Source organism: Gekko japonicus, unplaced genomic scaffold (genome assembly GCF_001447785.1).
Source record: "Gekko japonicus isolate JY-2015 unplaced genomic scaffold, Gekko_japonicus_V1.1 scaffold1374, whole genome shotgun sequence".
Taxonomy (NCBI): domain Eukaryota; kingdom Metazoa; phylum Chordata; class Lepidosauria; order Squamata; family Gekkonidae; genus Gekko; species Gekko japonicus.
The window spans coordinates 141060-167090 of NW_015164711.1; the positions used below are offsets into that span (position 1 = coordinate 141060).

The 26031-nt window shown below is 43.3% G+C and overlaps 1 protein-coding gene across 1 annotated transcript in view; it reads right to left on the reverse strand.

The window, feature by feature from the left end:
* Positions 1–221: 221 nt before the first annotated feature.
* PRKAR2B (protein kinase, cAMP-dependent, regulatory subunit type II beta) overlaps positions 222–26031 on the reverse strand; it is a 93370-nt gene continuing 67560 nt past the window's right edge. Inside the window, exons 3-11 of the mRNA XM_015409548.1 lie at positions 19484–19536; positions 13373–13456; positions 8665–8771; positions 7966–8119; positions 7423–7524; positions 5713–5787; positions 2725–2790; positions 2403–2541; positions 222–1244 (exon numbers count right to left, since the gene is read on the reverse strand). Of these exons, the coding sequence (XP_015265034.1) occupies positions 1111–1244; positions 2403–2541; positions 2725–2790; positions 5713–5787; positions 7423–7524; positions 7966–8119; positions 8665–8771; positions 13373–13456; positions 19484–19536 (914 nt within the window). The 3' untranslated portion in view covers positions 222–1110. The remainder of the gene's footprint in view (positions 1245–2402; positions 2542–2724; positions 2791–5712; positions 5788–7422; positions 7525–7965; positions 8120–8664; positions 8772–13372; positions 13457–19483; positions 19537–26031) is intronic.

A 26031-nucleotide genomic window follows, 5' to 3' on the forward strand; every position in this document is an offset into this window, starting at 1 on the left:
GGAATGTGACAACGGCCTGTCCAAAGTGACTTTTCGTTGAATCCTTCTAACCAATGGGCATCTGAAATAAGCTTAAGAAACATACAAAATATGTAATGCACTAAAAAAGTATAAAAATATGAACCTTTCACATTTCATAAGATGTGTCATAGCTCCTTTCTTATAGACATAAATGGAAGCCAATGCAGAATTTACCAACATAAATGAAAAGTTGAAAATATATGCCATAAATTTTACCAAGAATGTGAGGCCATGAGGAATTTTGTAGTCATGAGGAATTTTTCAATACAACATTTACAAATGTCACTTAAAGCATACTAACTCAGGAAGCTAAAAAGCCAAATAAGTACTGTATGGTAGGGTTGGGTGCACTGACACTTTCATATTATTTGAAAATACAAACAAAACCATAATATTATTTATATCACCAGTTTGTTTTTTACCACCAGATAATTGTGTGTTGTTGTTTTTTTTACAGGAACCCATAATTATTTTAGCAAGTATGGCCTTATTTTGGGTAGCAGTTCAAAGGGAGATATTCATGCAAAAGCAATCCCTGCCACACATTACCAGCAAACTAAAGTAAGAGAGAAATTCAGGAGTGGCCGTTTGTACACTGAAAAGACTTGTGGTCCACAGAAGGAAAACAAGAAAAAATAACCCAGTATACATACTGTTTGCATTGCAGCCATGGACTTCTTTAATTTAAACTTTTAAAAAAGGTATTATAAAAAGATCTGATTTTTTAAAAAAAAGGTTGCTGAAGGATTGTAATCCTAAAACTGTATACAAGATTGTAAATTCCCAATGAATTCCAGTAAGGATGACAGGATTGATTTTGAGGACTACTGCCTGAAAACTGAGAAGCTGGTGGCTTAACTCTTCTGCAGGATGGGGCAAATGGTGTGATGTCACCTCTATTCCATTCAATGAGCCCTCTTAATGTATAGAAAAGGCAAAAAAAAGTTTTAAAAAACTAAAGAAACCCAATCCCCTGTAAAATCACAGAAAAAAATGCTTAGCATCTACAGGAAGATAGATACATTTCCAGTGGACTAACCACTACCAGTGCTATTTCTCCTAACAGATCTTGTGGCTTCGTACTTTAGTTCATGCACTGGGATCAGAAATGTCCATGTTTGTTCCAAACAGAGCAACTAGCTGTTCTTCATAGTTCGCAATGTTCCTTTTCATGATTTCCATACAAGGTCCCAAAAGCCTTTCGAATGCTTGTACATCCATAACTTTTTAAAAAGAGATAGAAAGACAAAACAATATAAGTTAAAATTTGGGGTCAGAGAGAAGTCTGACATTGTGCTTAGCTCTTAGGTTCTGAAAGGATTATTGTAAGGAGTCATATCCAAGCTCTCATAATTAGAGAGTTCACAGAACTAGATTTTTCCCATCATCTCCTTCCCAGAGCAGCCCCCACCCCCTGCTGAAAAGCCAATGCTAAGGGGCTGTGGAATAATATGCCATATGCACACAGAGGTTGTCTGCAGCAAAAAAAGGGAACCCAGATATATATTGTCCAAAGTTTTCAAGACTAAATAGAAATACAGAGTCTGCTTTTAAAATACAAGCATTATCAACCCTTGTTTTTTCTAATATGTGACTTTGTATATTACTTTAAAAATTAAAGTACAAAATCTCTCATTGTTAATCTGGCTGTTTTACATTTCTTTCATTTTAGTTTTAATAATTTATCTTTCATTAGCATCATATGGTTTATTTAGCAGAAAACATACAATTGAATAAAAAGCATGTACTGAAAATGCTCAGATTACTTTTGTTGTCAGTCTACTGTTTGGAAAGCACATAATCTTTTGAAGTTTGTGATCAGTCAAAATATAAATTGTCAGAACAAACAGAAGAGCTTAAATATTTGTGGTCACTGAAAGCGTGTTCTCCAAGGTAGTATCGCTTCTCAATAATTGGTTGAAAAGAGTTGTGCACTGTTTTTATATTTACTTATAAGTTTTATACTCCACTTTTCCTCCCCAGCAATGGGACTCAAAGTGGCTAATGTGAAGGAATCAGCACAAAACCACTTTCCACGAATTCTTGAGAGATGCTGCACTACGTCTGGGGGTTCACCATATGGTCAATTAAGGCTACATTCATATTAGCACACACATGGGAGTAAGGCCCACTGAACCAAGTAGGACTTGCTGCTGAGTGTACATGTACAGGATTGCACTGCATACCATTGTTCTGATATCACCAAAAATCACACTGACGGATGCAGTAAGTTTTAACCTATAGATTTCACAGAATGCACAGATAGAATGAAATGTGATAGTATAAAAGCAACATACCACACAAAACATGTGGTACCAACAGAAACGGCATCACTCTTAACTAGTGAACAAAGCAAATACTGACATAAAATTTAGCATTACCTAAACATTTAACTGTGCCAAGTGCAAATGCTGAGGCAGCCCGAGGTTTGTTAGTTACAAGAGCAAGTTCACCAAAATACTGTCCTCTGGAGTACCGAGCAATTTCAACAGCTTCATTCTCATCTACATCCTGTTTACCCTGAAGTGTCAGGTAGGGAAGAAAGAAAACACATGGGGGCATTTACTGAATGGAGGTTTTACAGCCAAATGAATGTTCTGCACACTGCAATGAACAAAAGTGGTAATTAAAAATGAATACATCCTCTTTCTCATGTCAAAAAACATTCAAAAAGCCTCAAGTTTAAATCAAGACATTTCATACCTTTCTTTTCATTGTTATTCGTACTTCTCCAGATTCAACAATAAAGAAACAGTCGGCCATGTCTCCCTGTTTGTTTTTTTAAAAAGATGGATAATGTTATTTATCATTAACAAGAAAAAGCACAAACAAGTTAAAACAAAACTGCTGACTCAGAACATCCTTCTGGTGGCTTGCTCATGTATCTGTTTTGACAATCCATCTTCCTAACGCAAAAAGTAAAATACACAGAAATATATTAACAGTTGATCACTTCGGCTATTAATCCTGGTGATAAGCTTGTAACTTTCCACTGTGCTAACAAGCACAACATCTGTGCCAGGCTTCTGTGTTTACAAGGGAAGATATGCCAACTAGCATTGCCACAATCCTTCCCCTCCTTGCAGGGAGAGAGGTTTTGGCTTGGATTCTATTAGATGCATTCCACTTAACAGTTGTCACTTCCTCTGCCCCAAACTGCCAACAGCACAGATCCAGGGATCCAGCACTTATTATGAAAATGAGGCAAATCAATAACCAGGTACATATCCAAACTGTGGGTTTACCAGAAGACAGAATGGCTGAAGGCCTTCAGAAAATGTGGCCATGTGCTTAGTGTTGTTTTACCTATTACATCACAATTCCAAATTACAACAATATACTCATCTAGAAAGAAAACTGACGAGGACAGTTTGAGACTACCTCTTTCCTTTTCTCATAAACAAATGAGCAGCTCCCACATACTATATAATTAAAATTAGAGTAATTTGCAGTTTGCTAGGTCTGCTCCTATGCAATATTTTTGAATCTGTAACATGTAATTCAATTGTAATTTTCTTCAGTCAATCTTCAGATATCACTTTGGGAGGAAGAGGAAGCAGTTAGTATCTGGAAAGTGGGGGGGGGGAGAGGGGACCACAGCATGTTGCCAGGTCCTGAGCAGCCCAAACCTATTCTGGAAGATTCCTCTTCACAGAGTTCTCTTTGTTCTAACAGTAAAATCCTCCTTGGTGTTATAAAAATTAAACAGACACAGAATGAAAAGCAGAAGTATCTTCTGTACACATTTGCTTGCTAATCATTCTCAAGGAAGATGCCAAGAAAAAGACAGTTTACTTTGTCCATCCTGTTCAGAACAACGAAAAACGGCAACAGAGATGACACAGGGCAGCTGTTGCAGCTACAGACTAAGTACTTATAATTTCCATAACACTTAACGAGATATGCTAAAGCATATCTTTCCCTTTCCCCAAAAAATACCCAAGCGATTCTCTACTAAACAGTAGTTTGGGACCTGCAATTTATCAGAAATTAATTGTTCAAAGGCTGGCTGCTGAGTCATTGTTCTCACTAAACAGGAAGTAGTTTTTTGTTTCTCTGAGGGAGTGGCAATTAAAGAAAAAGGCACACTACTATAAAAGGCTAGAAGAGACAGCAAGAGATGAAGCAGGAGCTCTCTGTAAAACCAATGCTTAAATTTTAACACTGAGGCAGCCTCCATCTGGGGGAATATAATAAATAAAAGTTGGCATCATCTTTGTTTCCGGGTTTTGAAAAAAGTCTAAAAAAACTGTTGTTTGGTCCAGGTGGGCAACCATGTTGGTCTGAAGCAGGAGAACAAAGTTTGAGTCCACTGTGACCTTTAAGACCAACAAAGTTTTGGCGGCGCTGCGCGCGGGCGTCTTCTCGGAGCTCCGAGGACGCCCAACTCCCAGCGCTTCTTTGGGGCTCCCCCGAAACTTCGGGGCAGCTCTGCTCGGTCTCCTGGAGGGAGACTGAGTGCAGGAGGCTCGGCCGGCCCCCCCGTTTCCCCGGCAAGGACGGGGGCGAGTCCGGCTTGCCTTGAAGCAGAAGCGTCGGGCAGCACAGGAACGTGGGCGCCATGTTTCCTGCCAGCAGCAGCCAGCCGTGTTTTTAACATTTCTTTTTTGTGTGTGTTATGAAAGAATACTTTTCATGATTACCCAAAAGATTTTTGAAGTCTACAACTTAAAAACATGCTTAAAAGGGCTCTTTTTGTAGCAGGAACTCCTTTGCATGTTAGGTGACACACCCCTAATGTAGCCAATCCTCCAAGAGCTTACAGAGCTCTTCTTACAGGGGCTAGTGTAAGCTCTTGGAGGATTGGCTATATTAGGAGTGTGTCACCTAATATGCAAAGGAGTTCCCTGCTACAAAAAGAGCCCTTCAGCTCTGTAAGCTGCAAACCTACTTTTGATTTATTGACATTCACCACAGAAATCTCATGCTCCGAGTTCTGAAACTAGGACCCAGTTTAAAACATGAAATGGCTGCGTGATTAAGAGAGTCTGGTGAAGCAAGCTATGGTGCAGCAACAGAACTGGAAGCAGGAGATGGCCAGTTCCACTGCGGGCCTGATGGAAGCCCTCTGAGGGCCTAATCCGACCCTCGGGCCACATGTTTGACACCCCTGATTTAGTCCAACTGCTCACTATGTGCAGGAAATCCAAAGCTACAGCATTCCTCACAAATGGCTGTGCAGTCTCTGCTTGAGTAGCTCCAGTACTTGATTCCTTGTAGAACTGCTCTTGCTGTTAGGAAATTTGTCCTAACATTCAACCAAAATTAACATGCCTGTAACATAAGCCTATTAGATCAAGTCTTGCCCATTGGAGCAGCACAGAGAATGAGTCTTTGCCCTCTTCGATAAGACAGTCCTTCAGATAACTCAAAGAGGATGGTCAAGTGTCGTTTCAGTATTCTCCAGGATGCACATACCAAGTTCCTATTGTGCTCCTACTGATGACGGCTAAAATCATATTAGCATTATTTGCAAACACATCACCCTGCGAACTCCTATTCAGCTTGTGGTCAATCACAGTCCTGAATTCCTCTTTAGATAGCATCCATCCTATACCTGTGCATACGATTCTTTTTGTCTAAATGCGTAACTTTGCTGAATTTAATTTTGTTAATTTCAGCCCACCTTTCCAACCTATCAAGAGAAAGCAATCAAATTTACGGAATAATTTACAAATGTGAACAGCATACCTGAGCAATGATTTGTTCTCCATCTTTGTATACTTTGGTGTCTATCACATCCACCACTTTCAATCTTTCAGAAAACTTTAACGAAAAGGGAAGGCAGATTATGTTAATATACATAACCATCTGACATTTCACAATGAAAGCAGACACATTTGTGTGCTTATAACATCTCTGTCCTCATACCTGCAACACCCCTATCCTCACACCAAGTATTACTCCCTGAGGGTTTCTACTTGAGTTCTAAAACCATGGCTTTTCTGCTACTGCTGTACACAGTATTCATTTACTCAGGCCCGTAGCCAAGGGGGGCCCTTGGGGTGATGCCTCCCATGAATATGCCCTGCCTCCTCAGGAGGGGAGGAAGCCAGCGGGCTGAGCCTTGCCAGGTATTCCGGCTTCTGCAGCTGTCTTCTACACCTCTCTCTCCTTCCCCTCCTGCTAGCTCCCTCCTGAGGCTGCAGCAGGAAGGGAAAGGAGGTCAAGCTCACCTGCTACCCTGCCTGCCTCAGCCTGAGTGTGGCAAAGGCGCTGGCAAGGAGAAGCTGAAGCAAAGCCCAGAGGATGCCAAGGCCTGCTGTGAGCCTGATGTGTCACCTTCCAAGCACTAGCCCCCCATCCTGAACTCCAAGAGCCCCTACCCCACCCGGCGTGCTGGAAAAGGGCCAGTGCTCTCCTCTCCCAACCTCACAGGAAACACTAGGGACCTCACCCTGGCTGACAAGTGGCTGCAGGAATGTGCCTGAAGGGGAATGGGAGGAACTACCGAGCAGTAGACTTTGGGACCGAGCTCTTGCCACCTTCTTCTTCCTCCTCCCTGGGTGCCCGTGATAGGGGAGGTGAGGCGAGTGCCAGTAACCCTTTCCCCTTCTTTCCTTCACTCCCACCTTCCCCCTCCATTTCCCATGTGCCTGGCATGGAGCCTCTGCACCTCCTCCCATGAAGGAGGGAGAAAGATGACAGAGGGGACGGCAGGGCTCTGACTGCTATGACCAGCTGAGCCAGGGGGCAAGGAGCGGGCTGGGGCTAGCAGCGCTCCAACTTCAAGCAGCTGAGAAGGGCACCATCAGACGGCCCAGAGAAGGAGATCCCGGTGGGCAAGGCACCCCCCACCCACATGCCTACATCAGTTAAGGAAGTGACGTAGTCACATTGGGCATGGGCCCTCCAGTGCCCCCCCCCCCGAAAATTTTCTGGCTACGGGCCTGCATTTACTTATCAATAGCCCATCCTGCACCAGACTATCAACAACTGTTTCAGTAAATTGGCCACAGCTATATTTTTAAGTTTAACTGAATCTCACAATGGATTTAGCTATCATTCTAGAATACCTATACCTTAAATATATTCAGTAACATTTACAATCTGGATAAGCTTTTATGAGGGTGGAAAAGAAGCTGTGAACAAGCATTTTGTATTTAGATAACCAATAAAGAATTAACATGTATTTTAAAAGATACCTCCAATGACAAAAATAGTGATTCACAAGAGACATGAAAATTGTGACTGCACTGATAAAAAAGGACCATTGATGCATATGACTATGCCATTATTACTTGTAAATTTGTAAGGCATGAACAGTGTTATTCAGAACTTCAGATTTTGAAAACAATGCATGTTTATCGACCCCATTCCCACCCTCAAAAAGTTGAAGCTAAAAGGGAAAAAAACCAACGCTGGTTAAAATCACTAAGATAATAAAATAAGAAAGCTTACTTCTAAAGATTTAAGGAAGGGCAACGACTCAATAAAACTTTCGTACATTCTCCTCTTTTTGGCATTGTTTTTCACAATAATTCTCCGAAATGTGGCTCTGTCCTATAAGAAAAAGAAACGTTTATTTTGAAAAAAAGTAATGTATAAAATATGCAAAAGGTTAAAAATGATAATTTGCACAGTGATTTGCTATGTGGAATAACTGAGTATACTTTCTCATTTATGGGAAAGAATGCTAAATGGGATACAATACAACAATGTGATTTTTTTAGCTTATTATTTTAAGTATGAAGTTAGCAAATAGTTTAATTGAAAAAAAGTTTAATTGAAAAAAACCCAGATCCATTCCATATGGTCCTCCCTGGCCACAGAAATCAGATGCCCTTTTCTTCACAATGAAGTAACAGTAAAACTCCCAAGTTTCTTAATGCAACTGGAGCACACTAGTTTGCAGTTCATGTTAGGTCTCCATATAGGACATTTTATAAAGTCAGTTGCTCTGAGCTGCCTGGATAAGGCAGACTATGAACAACATAAACTTACCAAACCCCACACAGCACCAGAAGAGGTAGCAATGATTGTAGCTGCTCTGGATGTATTGTACATTAAAGCCAATTCACCAAAGCTCCCACGGTTATCATAGGTGCCAACACACCTTCCAACACCATCACATTTCACATAGATATCGTATGTCCCTCTGCAAAACAGGCAAAGATTATGTAAACTGACATTTAAAAGCTATAAAGTTAAAACTTCCTGACTTGGATGGCCCAGGCTAGATTGATCTCATCAGACCTCAGAAGCTAAGCAGGGTCAGCCCTAGTTAGACCACCAAGAAAGTCTAGAGTTGCTATGAAGAGGCAGACAATGGCAAGCCACCTCTGTTTGTCTCTTGCCTTGAAAACCCTATGGGGTCGCCATTAAGTCAGCTATGACTTGACAACACTTTCCATCATCACTAAGTTAACATGAAACAAAACTGACTTTCAACACCCTTTGATTTATATATTCCTTTATTTATTTTTGCAATCATCCTCAGATATTTCAGTTAAGGGGGTCTTTACCTTTTCCACTTTGCCATGTAGAACTGTGGCAGAGAAAATGCACAGTGCCATCTACAAAGTTGCCACAGGAAAGCAGAGATGTGAATTCCATGTCAAGAGATCAAGCAAACTCAAAAAACATAGCCTTTTTCAACCCCCATCTCGCCTGCACCATAACAAGAGTATATAAATAACTTACCGATCTATTACATAGAAGTTGTCACCATCATCACCTTGATCAATAACATGCTCCCCTCTTTCAACCAGCTTCTCAAACATGGCATCTAACACCTGAGACACCTGTTCCTGTTAATAGAGAATAGAGAGAGTTCCTTGCTTTTAAAGGTCATGTCTCTATGAGATTTAACTCTTCAAGCCAACTAAAAAGTACATCCATTCTCCTAGCTAGATTCTAAAATTGGTGAGCAGCAAAGCAAACCAAGTTGTTGAGCAAATTTAACAAAAATAAGCAGAGGACCCATAAAACTCCCGGGGGAAGAATGGCTACTACCACCATCACCACCCTTCCTCCACGTGCACCCCCATTTGCTCCAGGTGAGAATTTCAATGAAAACTAAGGAAAATTCAAAAAAGAAAGTTAGGAAATTAGCAACACAGGTTGAAAAGGTAGTCTATTTCTATTTCAGTTCAAACTTTAAATTCTACAAATGTTCAGACCAATTATCTGACTTAACCTTTTAATTTTTATATTGTTAATTCTAAATACTGAACTAAACATGACCAATGAATAATTAAATATGAAGAATGTCGGGGATACCAAGGCAGCTAACAACATATATAATACAATCACATCATAAAAGCCATTAAAACCAATAAAAACACATCATTAAAACCAGAACAAATCCTCAATCCTATGCCTTCTCCACCACCACCTAGTTATTCTTCCCATAGTTCACAAATAAATCACCTCCTTCAAACATCCAGATTCTCAGCCAGGATCCTTAACAGCTCAGTATCTGTGCTTTATTTCCATTTCATGCCAGCACCAAAGAGCTCCTCCTGTCCTTAAGCTGTGTATTTTTCCCCTGTGCATATTCCTTATTGGCTTCTCCTTCCAGTATCCTTTCATCTCTACCTGTTCCTCAGCATCCCCGTCCCCCCCAATCTCTTCCACTTGCATCCAGTTCTTGTATCTTATGTATCTTAAAAATCCACAGCTGACCCTGCCCTCTAGCTCTGGCCACCCAAGTTGCTAAAGCTTCTTTAACTCCAAAGATCCCTCCCCTACCCAGTCATTATTCAGCTCAGTCAATATACTGCCAGAGGCTTCATTATTCCTGCTAATGCCATAAAATTCTTTAGCACATCATAGTATAAATGCTGCTGTGTTCCCATATTATGCAAATAAGTGCACAGTGAAGCAAAATGGTTGACTAATTCAGAAATCAACATTTGCATGCTTTCTAAGAAGGATCTTATACAAAGCAGCAACTGTTCGTTTGTTTTGGACCTCAAAGTGAAAGTATTTCAGGGTTTTGTAATTATTTATGAGGAATTCAGCCTTCACACAAATTTATTTCAATACTACATAAAAACAATTGTACACACAGACACAATTTGAAATCACAAGCCATACACAACTTTCCAAGAAAGAAGATATTGTATGGTAGTGGTTAAGTGCGCGGACTCTAATCTGGGAGACCCGGGTTTGATTCCCCACTCCTCCACTTGCACCTGGCTGGATGACCTTGGGCAAGCCGTACTTCTGATAAGAGCTGCTCTTGAAAAAAGAGCAGTTTCTGTCAAGAGCTCTCTCAGCCCCACCTACCTCACAGGGTGTCTGTTGTGGGGAGGGGAAGGGAAAGGAGTTTGTAAGCTGCTCTGAGACACCTTCAGGTAGTAAAGGGCAGGGTATAAATCCAATCTCTTCTTCTTCTCTTCGAGAAGAATGTTGCTGTAAAATATATCTGCTCTGAAACTACAGGTGTTTGGGATTGACCTCCAAAGTTGAATAGTCATAAGAATGCTATAGGACTATAGTTAGTAACAGAGAAAATGTTACCAGTAAGTCAGGCAATGGGGACCTGCGGCTGACGCAGAACTAGGAGCTATGTACAAGTTGCACACTAGGAGAAAACACTCCTCCCCCGACTTGAGTGGTAACTGGACATTCCCTTCTGCAAGGGAAAAGAGAAGTTTGTAAGTGGACTTCAAAGCCTTAGCATCCATCCTGGACCAGTAAAAGCAGACCTGGATTTGGAAAAGGATGGTTCAATCATCTTGGCTGCTGCTGAAAGAATTTGGAACCATGGGAAAGTCACCTCCCTGGGAGGATACAGCTGTGCTTCTCTCTGTTCTCTCCCATACCCTCAAACATCTCTAGTAGCTGTTCATCAAGAATTGGTCACAGATGCCTATATTGTTATTCCAGATTCAAAGAAAGCCCAAGGAAATGATATGAGAGAGCAAGGTTTGCTTTCATGGAGATTTTTATTAAAGCATCAAACTTACAGAAAATGCATGCTGAGCTCCCATCAGCTGGGCCTTCAGTACACACACAGTAACGCTTGCAAGAATCCAGAACCACATGCATAGCTAAAACTAGGCATCTTTTGTTGTAGTGGTTAAGTGTGCAGACTGTAATCTGGGAGAACCAGGTTTCATTCCCCACTCCTCCACTTGCAGCTGCTGGATGACTTTGGGCAACCCATAGTTCTGTCAGAGCTGTCCTTGAAAGGGCAGTTCTCAAAAGAGCTCTCTCAGCCCCACCCATCTCACAGGGTGTCTGTTGTGGGGAGAGGAAGGGAAAGGAGATTATAAACTGCTCTGAGACTCCTTCAGGTAGTGAAGGGTGGGGCATAAATCCAATCTCTTCTTCTTCTTCTAAATGCTGGCTACCAGTCAAATTAATTAACTTAATTAATTAACTTAATTAACTTAATTAAGCTATCCCAGACACATGGATCAGCCAGGCCATCTTGCACCTGGCATCCAGTGGTGGGAAGAAACAACCCAGGCTTTGAAAAAATGGGCTGCTAACAAGCATGAGAGAGAGGAAAGTTCTCTTGGGAGTGGCCAAACACCGTTTTCTCACAAACCACAGGACAACTAAGCACTAGCATGTAACAAAGATGGGAGTAACGCAGGCCATACAACTGTATGAAACTAGGACCTTGCAGAAGATGGATTGGTGAATGGATGTCAACCAAATGGTTATACTTATGTTCTAAAATCATAACTGAACCATGCCTTCATTAACTCATTAGTACCTTTTGTTCACTGGATGTCCACCTGACAAATTGATTCCAACACCCATTGTAAATGGACAATTCAAGCAGGACCTACAACATGTCAACTGTGCTGTCAGAGTATCAGACTGTTTATCTCTCCTTGCATTGTGTGTCCTACAGCCTTTAAATTAATACTCCACAGTCCCAACCCAGCTGTGCATATAGGCAGCAGCTGTTGAGAATAGCAGTAATCACACTCAGCTGCTCAGCAAAGATGGGAAAGACCGAATCCAGTTCCTCTTGGTCCTATTTCTGAACAGCTGATAACCACAATTGCTATTTTAACAAAAGCTCTGTGTTTGCACATAAAGAGTTCTTCATCTAACTACGGATAAGTGTGTGCAAGTTTGCTTTCATGCACAAAGCTTGAATATAACAAACGTGATGGGAGTGTTAAAAACAGATGCAAATGAGGGTTGAATTCAGAAATTATATTAACTAAGATAGATGTAAATGCACAAACAAATAAGCAACATCACTGTTCAGCTAAAATTTGTTACGTTCAAGTAAAGTTCATATGAACACATAATCATATATAAAGCCTATTTTAAATGATCTGAAAACAAAATATAACAAGTCTTTAGTTGTAGATCTTCCGGGCTGTATGGCCGTGGTCTTCACATTGTAGTACCTGACGTTTCGCCAGCAGCTGTGACTGGCATCCTTAGAGGTATAACACAGAAAGATGGAGTACTCTCTGTGTCAATGTGAGAAGAAAAATACAACAGATGCTATGATTGTCAAAAGACAGAAGAGACCCCCTCACGTCTGTAGGAGTATACCGCATACCCTGCATTTGTGAACGAGTTTGCGTCTGGACCACACAGCGTAGCATCCAGACAAGAATAAAAGAACATGAAAGACACTGCAGACAGGGCCAACCTGAAAGATCAGCAGTGGCTGACCATAGCCTAACTAAAACAGGACACAGTATCTTATTGCAAGACACTGAAATGCTGGACAATACATCCTATTACCATGTCAGATTACACAGGGAAGCCATTGAAATTCATAAACATAAACACAATTTCAACAGGAAATAAGAGAGTTTAAAAATAAATAAGGCATGGTTTCCAGTCCTGAAAAACACAAAATGCTCTACATCTCACAATAGTACTACAGATAAGATTAGAATTTCAGCAGCCAATCCATATTCAAAAGAACCTCCTCAGGGAAGCGCCTCCATTAGATGTCACAGCCTGGAAAACTCTTATAAGATACTCAGACCTACTCCACCTTCCTGAGTAGATATAAATTACCTGCCTACCATTTTTATTCTCACATCTTTCTGTGTTATACCTCTGAGGTTATATCTCTGAGGATGCCAGTCACAGCTGCTTACAGAACGTCAGGTACTACAATGCCAAGACCATGGCCATACAGCCTGGAAAATTTACAACAACTAATGAACTCCGGCCGTGAAAGCCTTCGACAACACATATAACAAGTCTGTTTATACAATATTGATATTTTTGATACAGACAACACAGTCCCTGCTATCCATACTGAGGCAAGTCTTCCATAATACCTTTTGGTTAAAGAAACAAAACTGCACTGTGGCCCCAAATAGCAGAATTTCTCTGGGAGAGAATTTTTTCATTAGTGCTTGCTTTCATTTCTACTGCCTGGCACACATGCACAAACACACAATCTTACCGGATCTAGGTTCTTAAATAGAAGGATGTCTTTGCAGGCTTCTTGAAGTCTGTTTCTTTGATCATCTGTTTTGGGGTGAATAATCTAGAAGAAATGATTGTTATTTTGTTTTCTTTTTAAAAGGCAGTCTTAAAAATAATTACAAAAGGTCATGCCCATAGGACAGCCTCAATTAACATTGCTGAGAAGTTATATCACACTTACAGTCAAATTGGCATACCTGCAGCAGTTTTTTAAAACAAAAATAATCTCACCTCTGTTTGGTGATATTATCCACATATTAAATTACAGAAATAACCAACGGTATTACATTGCCATTGCGTTTAAAGAAACCACATTCTGTGTAAGTCTTTTCCCAGAACTTCATATTCAAACATTGTAAATGAGGATAACCAGGTTCCCATTTTATTATTCAATGAGTTAGCTCCGCTCCACATTCCATTCTACCCACCTGGAAAATGCCTAGTACAGGGGTGGCCAAACTTGCTTAACGCAACAGCCATACAGAATAAACATCAGAAGTTTGAGAACCGCAAGACATGAACAAATATTACACACACATTTTTATTGAAAAATATGCAAATTTGCTTTTTATTAACATCAAATTAGACTGTGTGAAAGAGCTGCATGCAGCTCCTGAACTGCAGTTTGGCCACCCCTGGCCTAGTAGCAACTTTGAATTGACGTATGCATCATTTCTCACAGCCTTTAGTTATTTCATTCCTTGCAAGGTATCAATGAGAAATATACCTTGATTAGAACACTTTGCAGAACAAGGACTCTTGGTGGAAGATCTCTTATTGAAGCATTCCAGTCAATGTGCGAATCTGAACTAAAAATTACACCACACTGTGCACAGTGGCCATCAAAAATGGAAGAATGGCAGATTGCAAGAGCATATGAGCCACTGTGAATATAAGATCAGCCCAACACTGACTCGAGCTCCTAAAGGCAAGGCTATCTGATCTTCACTGGACCTACTAAATTTTCATAAAGGTTTAGTAAAAGCAAACTAATAATGATTAGTTTCCCTTGTAAGAAAAAGAAGAAATGAGACTCCAAGTGTATTTGGGGGAGGGGGTTGATTCAGATCAGTAAAGTGGTATGATGGAGGGGAAGTAGGGTAAATCCCTCTTCCAGTCCCTCCCAGTAATATTCAGGTCCCTATGGCTGCTTAGAACAAGAGCAAAGGACAGCACAGGAGACCCTGATCAGTAATCTCTTGTAGCTTACCTAGTTAAGATGATTTTCTCTCCATCTTCCAGGAAACTTCCCATAATATTTTGAAATGTTTATTTTTTTATTTATTAAATTTGCATCCCACCCTCCCTGCACAGCTCAGGGCGACTTACAGAACGTGTGTGTGTGTGTGTGTGTGTGTGTGTGTGTGTGTGTGTATGGAAGATATGATTAAAACACAAAATTTAAATAAAACACACAGCATAAAATCATAGGTGCTAGTAACATAAACGCTGGTAAACGGTAATGGCGTTCTCTTGGCATCCAAATCTTCAGCTGCCACATAGACTGAGTTCTTGCCAGGCTGTTAGTTATTAGGTTCATGCTAATGTTAGGGCCAGGGCCACAATATTGGGAGGCGGCACCCTAGTCCAAATCCTGGTGGAAGAGCTCCGTTTTACAGGCCCTGCGGAACTCTAAAGGGTCTCGCAGGGCCCTGATGTCATCCAGGAGCTCGTTCCACCAGCAAGGGGCCGCCACAGAAAAGGTCCTGGCCCTCATCATAGCCAGCCTGGCTTCTTTAGGGCCTGGGAGGGCCAGACGATTATGGGATCCCAATCTTAGAGCTCTCTGGGGAACATATGGGGAAAGGCGATCCCTTAGGTAGATCGGTCCCTGACCATATAGGACTTTAAAGGTAGGAACCAGCACCTTCAACCGAATCCGGTATGCTACAGGCAGGCAGTGCAGTGCTTTTAGGGCAGGCTGGATGTGCTCCCATATAGGAAAACACAACAACAACCTCGCTGACGCATTCTGCACCAGCTGCAGCTTTCAGATTTGGGACAGGGGCAACCCCATGTAGAGAGCATTGCAGTAATCCAATATCAAGGTGACCATTGTGTGGATCACTGTCGCCAGGTCGTTGCGTTCAAGGAAGGTTTAACGGATGCCTCCTTAACGATGCCTCCTTAACGATGAAGGACCAGGTAGCAGCCACTGCGAAGTCTGCCTTTTAATCAGCCACAGATGGTAAAAGCCAGACTTCGCAGTGGCTGCTACCTGGTCCTTCATCGTTAAGGAGGCATCCAGGAGCATTCCCAAGCTCCTAACCTCTGGCGCTGGCACCAAAGGCGCCCCATTGAAGATCAGGAGTGTGATCCCTAACCTTGGTCCGCCCCGGCTCAAGCACAGGACCTCCGTCTTCATCGGATTCAATTTCAGTCGACTCAGTCTAAGCCAACCAGCCACAGCTTTCAATGCCAGGCCCAGATCTCCCGGACTAGAGTCTGACTGGCCGTCCAACAACAGATAGAGCTGGGTGTCGTCCGCACATTGATGACAACCCAGCCCTTGACTCCGGGCAATCTGGGTAAGGGGGTGCATATAGATGTTAAATAACACTGGGGAAATGCCTTCCGGATAGCTGTTCCCCAATGGCCACCCTTTGTCCCCGACCCTGAAGGAATGAGGAAAGCCATTCCAAGACAGACCCCTGAATCCCGGTGTCAGAGAGGTGGTGGATTAGTAGTTGATGGTCGATCATGTTGAACGCTGCTGACAGGTCTAACAACAACACTGCCATACTGCCTCGATCCAGATGCCTCCGGAGGTCATCTGTGTGGGTGACCAGGACCGTCTCTGTCCCGTGGCCTGGTCAGAAACCGGACTGGAAGGGATCTAATACAGAGGTGTCATCCAAAAAACCCTGCAGCTGAGTCGCCACCACCCTCTCGATCAATTCGCCCAGGTAGGGCAGATTTGATACCGGCCGGTAGTTGACTAATTCGGCCGGATCCAGGGATGGTTTTTTTAGGAGAGGACAGACCACTGCCTCCTTTAGTGCACTAGGGACAGTCCCTCTACTAGGGACTTGTTGATGATCTCCCATAGTGCACCTTGTAACCCATCATGGCCAGCTTTAATTAGCCATGATGGGCATGGGTCGAGGCTACAAGTGGTTGGGCGAGCAGATGAGAGTAATTTGTCAACCTCCTCTAGGCTGAGTGGACTGAAACAATCCAGAAGGGGTGTTGAAAGACCTAAGTCAGATTGAGGTGATGAGAGAGGAGGTCCTACAACTGATAGACAAAAATTAATAAATCACCAGGCCCGGATGGCATGCATCCAAGAGTTCTGAAAGAACTCAAATGTAAACTTGTGGATCTCCTGACAAAAATCTGTAATCTTTCATTAAAATCTGCCTCCATTCCTGAAACTGGAAGGTAGCTAATATCAGTCCCATCTTTAAAAGGGGTTACAGAGGAGATCCAGGAAATTACAGGCCAGTCAGTCTGACGTCGATACCGGGTAAATTGGTGGAAACTGTTATTAAGGAAAGAATTAGTAGGCACATTGATGAACAAAAACTATTGAGGCAGACTCAGCATGGGTTCTTTAAGGGAAGATCTTGTCTCACTAACCTGTTAGTGCTTTTTGAGAGAGTGAACAAACATGTGGACAAGGGGGACCCAATAGATATAGCTTACCTTGACTTCCAGAAAGCTTTTGATAAATTTCCTCATCAAAAGCTCAATAGTCATGGGATAAAAGGACAAGTCCTCTTGTGGATCAAAAACTGGCTAATTAATAGGAAACAGAGAGTATAAATGGGAAATTTTCTCAGTGGAGGGTGGTAAGCAGTGGGGTACCACAGGGATCAGTACTCAGTCCAATGCCTTTTAACTTGTTCATTAATGATTTGGAGTAAGCACTGAAGTGGCTAAATTTGCAAATTAAATGAAGTTGTTCAGGGTGGTGAGAACCAGAGAGGATTGTGAGGCACTCCAAAGGGATCTGTCAAGGATGGGCGAGTGGGCGTCAATGTGGCAAATGGGGTTCAGTGTGGCCAAGTGCAAAGTGATGCACATTGGAGCCAAAAATCCTAAATATAAATACACATCGATGGGGTCCAAACTTGCAGAGACTGACTAAGATAGCGATCTTGGAGTCATAGTGGATAACTCACTGAAAATGTTGAGACAGTGTGCAATAAAATTATAGCATTGGAAAAAGTGCAGAGAAGGGCAACTAGAATAAAAGGGTTGGAACACTTTCCCTATGAAGAAAGGTTAAAACGCTTGGGGCTCTTTAGCTTGGAGAAATGACAGCTGAGGGGTGACATGATCAAGGTTTATAAGATTATGCATGGGATAGAGCAGGTAGAGAAAGAAGTACCTTTCTCCCTTCCTCACAATACAAGAACTCGTGGGCACTCAATTAAATTGCTGAACAGTCGGGTTAGAACAGATAAAAGGAAGTACTTCACCCAAAGAGTGATTAACACATGGAATTCACTGCCACAGTGACTGCCATCTCATAGCATCTCATAAACGTCCTATAGGATGCTCTTGTTGCTTCACCCCGAGCGCATCGCCACTGTCTCTCCAGCCGTCTAAGCTCCCACTTCATCGATCTCAGCTCCTGTGTATACCATGGAGCGAGTTTAGGGCGGGGGTGCCGACGATGTCGGGGAGCGATCTCATCGATGGCTGCCGAGATTCAGTTTTGCCAGTCCTCGACAAGCTCATCCAATGAGCCGCCAGGGGGCATCGGATCCCACAGGGCCATTTGGAACCACATAGGGTCCATTTGGTTCCACAGGCGAGCTAAAATACGCTCGCCGCCCAAACAGGGTCAAGGCGCCATGTTCACACGGGCCTTCAGGGCATGGTGGTCCGACCATGGAACTGCCATGGCAATAATTCAGTACACTGTAACCCCCGCCACAACAATCAAATTGAGCATGTGCCTTGCTCGATTAGTGGGACACCAGGTCCATTGCCTGCGTGGAGGTCGCATCGTTGGCATGGACATTGAAGTCACCCAGGACTATCAGTCTAGGATGCTCCAGTGCCCAGCCTGATAACGGCCTCTAGCAGGGATGGCAGACTATTTGCTGGTGCATTGGGCGGATGGTACACGAGCCAAACAGCCAAACTCTCCCCGGCTTCCCACACAAAGCCAGCACACTCTATGCCGGTGAGCTTCATCGGCGGGAGTACTCTGAAGGTGTGATCCTCCCGAATGAACAAAGCCACTCCTGCCCCCCGCCCCTTAGTCTGGGATTGCTGAAGGAGAACCCAGGAGCAATGCTCCCTCTAAGCTGTGGAGTCTTGTGAGCAAAATTTCTACTTTGTGAGCTACTGGCATTAAAGTTGTGAGCAAGCGATTTGGCTGCTGCATTAATTAGTTTGCTCTGGAGCCATCCTTCCCGAGCTGAGACAAAAATGTGTGAACCAGAAGCTAAAAAACTGTGAGCTAGCTCACGCTAGCTCAGTTTAGAGGAAACACATGTCCAGGAGGGCCTAACTGGGAGAGAGTTACGGTCTCCCCATCTTGCACCCAGGTCTTGGTCACACATGCCAGATCCGTGTCCTGTTCTGACAGAAAGTAATGAAGGACCGTGGTCTTATTATTTATGGACCTGGCATTGCACAACACCAATGGCGGAGAGGGGTCAATAATTCTAGCTCTACTACGTACTACCTTCAGGATGTGACGCAGGCTCAAAGGGGACCGAGCCCGTCTACGTTCCCTTCCTTTCCATTTTTGCCTGGTCCCACCGCAATACTTTCCCCTCCCCAGGAGCACTGGTATCCCTTGGCTGGCCATTGCCCATTAATGGTCTTCGCTGACTAGCCTCAGACTATTAGCAGGCTGGTTCCCGACTGAATGTTGTCTTTGATAGTACCAATCAGCAAATCTTTTTTGAAGATGAATAAATTTTATCACTTTCCCTTAAAATATCAGCTTTCCTCGAGATTTTGAAGAAAAATGATATACTACCAATAAAACATCTGCTTTTGCTATTAAAAGGACATTCAATATGAGTTATGAAAGAAAAATCTTTTTAAACAGTTTATAATATATGCATAATGTACCCTTATTTTTTAAAAATCTGTCTCCTGAGACTAGAAAAGCACAACATACCCTTGTTTCAGTGTCATCTTCCTCTTCATCAGGATTATAAGCTTCTGCACAAACTAAAAAGAAAAGAAAAGAATCGGTTGTCAAACAGCAATAGGCTGCTAATTATTCCAATATGTTTCTAAAAATGTTTGTAAACAGAAAACCATGTCACACAATACAAAATTAACCCAATTTAACCTGAACCTACTTTCCTTAAATGTAACCCTGGGATTGTGCTGAGGCCACTGCCTGATCAGACTGAGGTTCTATTTGCCCACAACGTTGGCTCCACATCAACCAAATAATTCCTGTACATGCTGGGATACCAGCAAAGGAATCTTTAAACCCCTCTCCCGAGGAAGAGAGACTATGGCAGACTTTCCTTTAGGCACCTCAATACCATTTCTCTGTACATTGTGTTTTCATACAAATGAGGGAACAAAGAACATAATAAAGAGTGTGTTCTGCCAGTGTGATGCAATGATTAGAGTTACAGACTAGGATCTGGGAAACCCGAGTTCAGGTCCCCATTCTACCACAGAAGCTTGCTGTATGTCCATGGGTCAGTCACACAGTATCAACCCTCACAAGGTTGCTGTGAGGATTAAATGAAGGCGAGAAGGATAGAAGTTGCACTGGGTTCCCCACTGGGGAGACAGGCAAGGTATAAATGAAGAAACAAAGCCTTTTGCTCACATGGTATTCATAGTGCTTTTACAATTTCAGCACACGTAAAGGTAAAGAGGTACATCTATACAAGTTCTCACAAATTGTGCCTTTATATGAGTACTGCTGGGATACATCACACAATTAGCCTTGTGGCAGTCCCAACATGCTCACCCAGAGACTCAGATTTGTATACATGTTGTTTGGGGGTCCTTATCCCACACATCCTTCTTGCAACAGAATTTTGATTCATTCACCTATTAAATCTCAAAACGATGAAGCGATGCTCCCTATAAACTACAGCAGTTTGAAAACGTGGCCGAATTATACATCAGCTTCATACCTCTCGAATATCATTTATGAGAGATATAGATGGACCTTTTTGAGAGCACGCTTCGATGCATTTCCTTCCACAGTGTTATTTGGCAGATTTTCTCAATTGCCACTGCAGAAGGGATATTGTCCCTGTTCTAGAAAAGTGACTGAATCTGTTACACATATTCTTCTGCATTGTGAATTTTATCAAGAAAAAAGATTGCAATTAATTATTCCACTCCTCTCTAAATTCATTATGTACACCTAAAACTGAACAAGATATTACAAATTATGTTTTTAAACAGGAGCAGAATTACACCTCCATATCTTCCCTGTAAATGCTCCACACTGACTTCTCAGTCACAGAACTAAATAAGCAAGTCAGAACTGAAGAAAATAAGGCCTTGACCTGCAATGTCAAGTCACTTCGAAAGCTCTTATTGTTACAGTAGTCTGGTAGCCCACTGTGGAATCTTCTGTCTGGATGCTAAAAGCATCAGAAGTCATTACAGCCATTAACACAAGTGGTGCTTAAATTGATTCCCCCTCCCTCAGCATCTGTAATAAAAATTTAAAACCTCCCAAAGTAGTCCATGATCCATCAGCAGATCTCTGATCACTTTCTGCTGGAACAGCTAGCAACTTCTGGTTTCTAAGATCCCTGCAAAGTACTGGCTCATGCTGCCCTGGATGGCGCCATGCATACACTGTTATTTGCTTCGGTTTGGCTGGGTGGAAAGATGCTTTGCTAAATAAATAACAGCTGTATATAAACAGCTCCTGACCCCCTCCGTGGTTCTGCTTTCCTTTTTAGAGATAGAAAGACTCACAGTAAACAGAGTCTGTATTAGGGGTGTGCATTTGGATCTACCCAAGCTGAAATTGCACCTGAAAAATACCTATATTTCAGCTTCCCAAATGTATTCAGGTTTTCTTGGGAAAACTGGAAAAAATCCTGAGAAAATCCCAGATATATTCAGGAATTACTGGTTGATTCAAAAACAGCAGAGAGGAGGGAGCAATGTTTGTCGGGTTTCAGCTGTTTGTCAGGTTTCTACTACAGTTCCTTTACAGTTTAAAGGGGACTGCAGAAGACAGCCCAAGGATCAGCTGTTCCCGCCAGCTTGGTTTGGGGCTGGCTTCTCATGTAGCCCGGTTTAAACTGGGCTGCACAAGAAGCCAGGCCCAGAAGCTGCTGTGCCGCAGGGAGCAATCTGCTAGCCATGGATCTTGGGAAAACCGAAAAAAATCCTGAGAAAATCCCAGATATATTCAGGAATTACTGGTAGATCCAAGCCATGGGGAGAGACTTCCCCACAGCATGCAGATCCTGGGGCCAGCTTCATACTGGTTCAATTTTAGCAAATTCACAGGAAATGCCCAAAGGCTGCAATTTCCTCTCCACAGTGGGCAATTCTGCATCTAACATTCACTTCACATTTTCTCAACTGGGAGGGAAAAGTGCAGCTCAAAACCACATTCAAATACCTCGGAGCAATGCCATACTGACTGCAAAGTCACCCCTGAAAAGCCAGAAAGCTATGCAGAAGGTACCATAAAATCCGATTATCAAAGAAAGTCAAAGTGACATGCAGTCTGGAGGGTACCATAAAATCTGATGATCGAAGGAAGTGAAAACAGCATGGAATGCAGAGGGGAATTTCTGTTCCAACATGGGTTTCGCAAAACAACAGAGGGAAAAGCCAACGCAGAATCAGTCAGTGGTAGAGAGAGAACTAAGGGAAGGGTGCTCTGCCACCACCCCCTATAGATGGAAAGCCTGAACACCAGGTCGTGACGTCACAGCAATGGCGACCAGGGTAGTCATAACATTCCCTGTGTGGCTAACTCGAGCAGGAGAAGACGACGTTGGTCTCTTTCTCCCGGGCTGGTTTTCTCTTTGCAAAAACGAGGGAGGCTTTCTGGAGTTGGTTTGGGGGTTTGGGGGGGGGTTGTTTTGTTTTTTTGCACAGTGGTCGTCTTTATTTTCTCGGAAGGAAGAGGATTCGTCTTGCTTGTTTTTGGAGAACTCTGGACGTGGTGGGTGATTCCCCGAAGCTTCCCTTTCCCCTCCCTCCCCCCTCCCCCCGTCTTTGCAAAAGAGAGACGCTTGCAAAAATCAGGGTTCCCCCCCCCCTCATTTTGGAATGGAATACCGAGAGATTGGAGGGAGGGGGAGGCTCGAAAAAGTTAATCTGACCTGAGTGGGATGGGAAGGGGGGGTAAGGCAGCCGATCAGAAGGACTCAGTTGGGGGGGTCTTGGTGCTATAGCAGTCATTTGCAACTGGATATTCCTGTGTAAACAAATCTAACCCAATTGCGAATGATTGCTATAGTACAATAGCCAGAGATGTGTGGATACACACTTGGTTTTCTGTTATCTTTGGCATATGGACCTCTTCCTTAATCAATAGTCTTGGTAGGCTGCTGGCCCAGCCTTTTACCGTTGGTTCAGGGACATGTTGTAAAGGCTTATGTGCCCTGCCAATCAGAAAAGAGAAGGTTATTATTCTCTCCCCCCATGAGGCTGGCATTTCAGAGGGTCACAATGAGAGACTGAATTCCACTCTACATTCATCATCGGATCTGGCAGGAATGTTGGTGCCCATGGAAATTGTGCACAAACCTGGCAACTTAATAAAGATGGATCATGGGGGAATGCTTTAAGTCAACAAGCGAAGGGTTTGTTTTAATGTCCTGGCTAATGCCAGAGGTTTTTTTGGCCTTTTCTATCTCCTTGAAAGTGGCTGGCTTTTGCAGTGACAGTGATGGACTTGTTCCAGGTGGGCAACCATGTTGGTCTGAAGCAATAGAACAAAGTTAGAGTCCAGCGGCACCTTTAAGACCAACACAGTTTTATTCAAGGTATGAGCTTTTGTGTGCACGCACACTTCCTCAGAGACATTGAAATGGAAGTTAACTGTTCACACACACACACACACACACACACACACACACACACACACACACATGCCTCTACATAGGTGAACAGCAAATTAGCATATAACAATGTCTATATATATGAACTATCAATTTCCATTTCAGTGTATCTGAGGAAGTGTATGTGCAAATGAAAACTCGTGCCTTGAATAGAACTTTGTTCTAGTGGTGGGTTTGTTTCCTCTTCCTGCATAGCAGGCAAGTTGCTTCCATCTGTGATGAAGGAGAATCAGAAGAAGAGCCTCAGGCTTCCTCTGATCATTCCCCATCTTTTCTGTGGCAGTTGCCAGGAATAGACTCAAAGCAACTGGTTGACAATATACAATGAGCACAATTAGCCAACAGTGTGCACAGCATGCATGTGAAGGGATAGGTTTATGGGAGGGGCTGTGGCTTAGCGGTAGAGCATCTGCTTCGCATGCAGAAAGTCCTCATTTCAATCTCCAGCATCTCAGTGAAAAGGATAAAGTAGTAAGTGATGTGAAAGACCTCCACCTGAGCTCCTGCTAGTCTGAGTAGATAATACTGACCTTGATGGACCAGTGGCCTGATTCAGTATAAGGCGGGCCTGTGTTCATCCATTCATAGAGTCAAACTAAATTTTCCATCATCAGAATGGAACTTTCCTGCCCCCACCCTTCCCACTGCAGCCTAGTGATCTGCTTGAAATGCTGTTCTGGGGGGATAGGGGACCCTGAGGGAATGGCATGAAGGAAATCTGCAGTGGATGGGGGGCATTTGACATTGCCCATTTAGTCTGGATTCAGCTCCAGGCTGCTTGGAACTGGAGGACTCTGCCCTGGTGACAGGGTGATGGGTCTCACAATACCTCTCCAATGTGTGGCAGAGAAATAGGCAGGATCCCAAATGGATAATATCTGTACATTTTTGGGGAGAATGTAATAGAATAGCAGCCTTTGAAGCCAGGGAGTTTGTGTTGTACAACAGCTAGAGGGTTTGCCTGTAAGCTGGGAGAGACATTTCCGATAACCCATGAACTTGTTGTGCACCCTTGGGCTCCTCGCTGCTCTTTTATCTTCATCTCTCTTTCCTTTGAAATGGAAATGACAACAGTTCACTTAACTGGTTTGTTACTGGAGCAAAGGAGGGTGAAACAATCCAGGAGCAGTAGATGCCTATGAATGACTTTCGGAGTAGGAAAGTAAGAACAAAGCCTTGGGTGCATGGAGGTTTGTCAGGCACCGACATCACAGGAAATTGAAAACTTTGCAGAAGTGATGTAGTTGCCTTCCACATTAATTTGCCCCTGAACCGCAACAACGTGAGTTGAAATGACAACTGGTGAAATTTAGATTCATTGAAGGCCACAATGTGAAGTTTCTATATTTTCCTCTAATTTACTCAAAAGAAGTTCCATAGGAAGATTGAATGTTGTACTGTCTTACTATTACATTTGTTGGTTCCCTTGAACGTTTGTGAATGTACTCACATGAACTTTGTACACCAATACGCAGTGTAGCTGCTTTTTTTGGTAACTGGAGATTATAATTGAAGTTTACTGTATGTGAAAACGTCTTACCTAAGTATGAGTTTGTACATATTAATATCTCATGCTGTGTCAATGGGAGATAAAAAGTAATACTCAAAATCAAAAGTTATTAAACTCTTAGTATTATGTGACAACTAGGGAGCAAAGCCCATTGTGGCCGGAGACCGGAGACAATGGGCCCCTAGAAAGGTAGGGTGAGTGGGTGGGCCGGTGGGGAAAGAAAGGTAGACAGCAGGGCCGGGCCGAGGGGCCCCATAGCAAAGCATTCAATGCAGGTCCCACATCGCTCACTCACCACGTTAAGGGCCAGGAGCTTGGAAAGTTGCCCGCGCAGCCCCCCGCCCCAAAGTGCGGGGGAATACGGAAGGCTCCGTGGGGCCGGAGCGGCCCCAGCAGCGGGAGGCAGCAGCAGGCTCCGCAGCCACCGCTCTTTCTCGCCCCCTTTCCGTGCAGGATGTGTAGGCGCGGCGACTGTGGGCCAGCCGGGCTGGGCCAGGAGAGAAACCTGCGGGCTTGCTCAGCCGGAGGAGCACGGCAGCCCCGAAGGCAGCAGCAAGCCCTGCTGTGCGGGCGGCAGTCGGAAGGGGAGGAGGAGGCGGCAGCGGGAGAGGAGAGCGCCGGCCCTGGGCGGCCGCTCGTCCGGTCCTGTGGCTCTGAGCGCGCTCTGCACTCCCCCCCCCAGCCTGAAGAGTCGGAGGCGTGAAGCTGTGTCTGAGGCGGGGTTAGGGGACATGGCCAATGGACACCGGGGAAGGTTTTGAGGGACAGCGCAGCCGGTGATACACTAACAGTGCGCATTTTCTCTCCTCTGCGTCAGTCTGCGTCTTACTGAATTATTATAAGGAGAGATACCATCATACAACAGATATCCACCACTTTCCCCTATTATATGCTTGTAAATTATACGAAACATACACTCAAATATGCAAGGGAAAATGAACTCAGTTACACTGTGAGCTAGTGTGAATACTGCAGTGAAAGAATCAAGAGAATATCTTGTTGAGTACACAAGAAACTGCAAGTTAAAACACTTGTGAAAGTAGCTGGCAACTGCAGAGTTCAGGGACTGTTATGACTACCTTTGATGACGTCACAACCTGGTGTTCAGGCTTTCCGATATAGGGGGTGGTGGTTCTG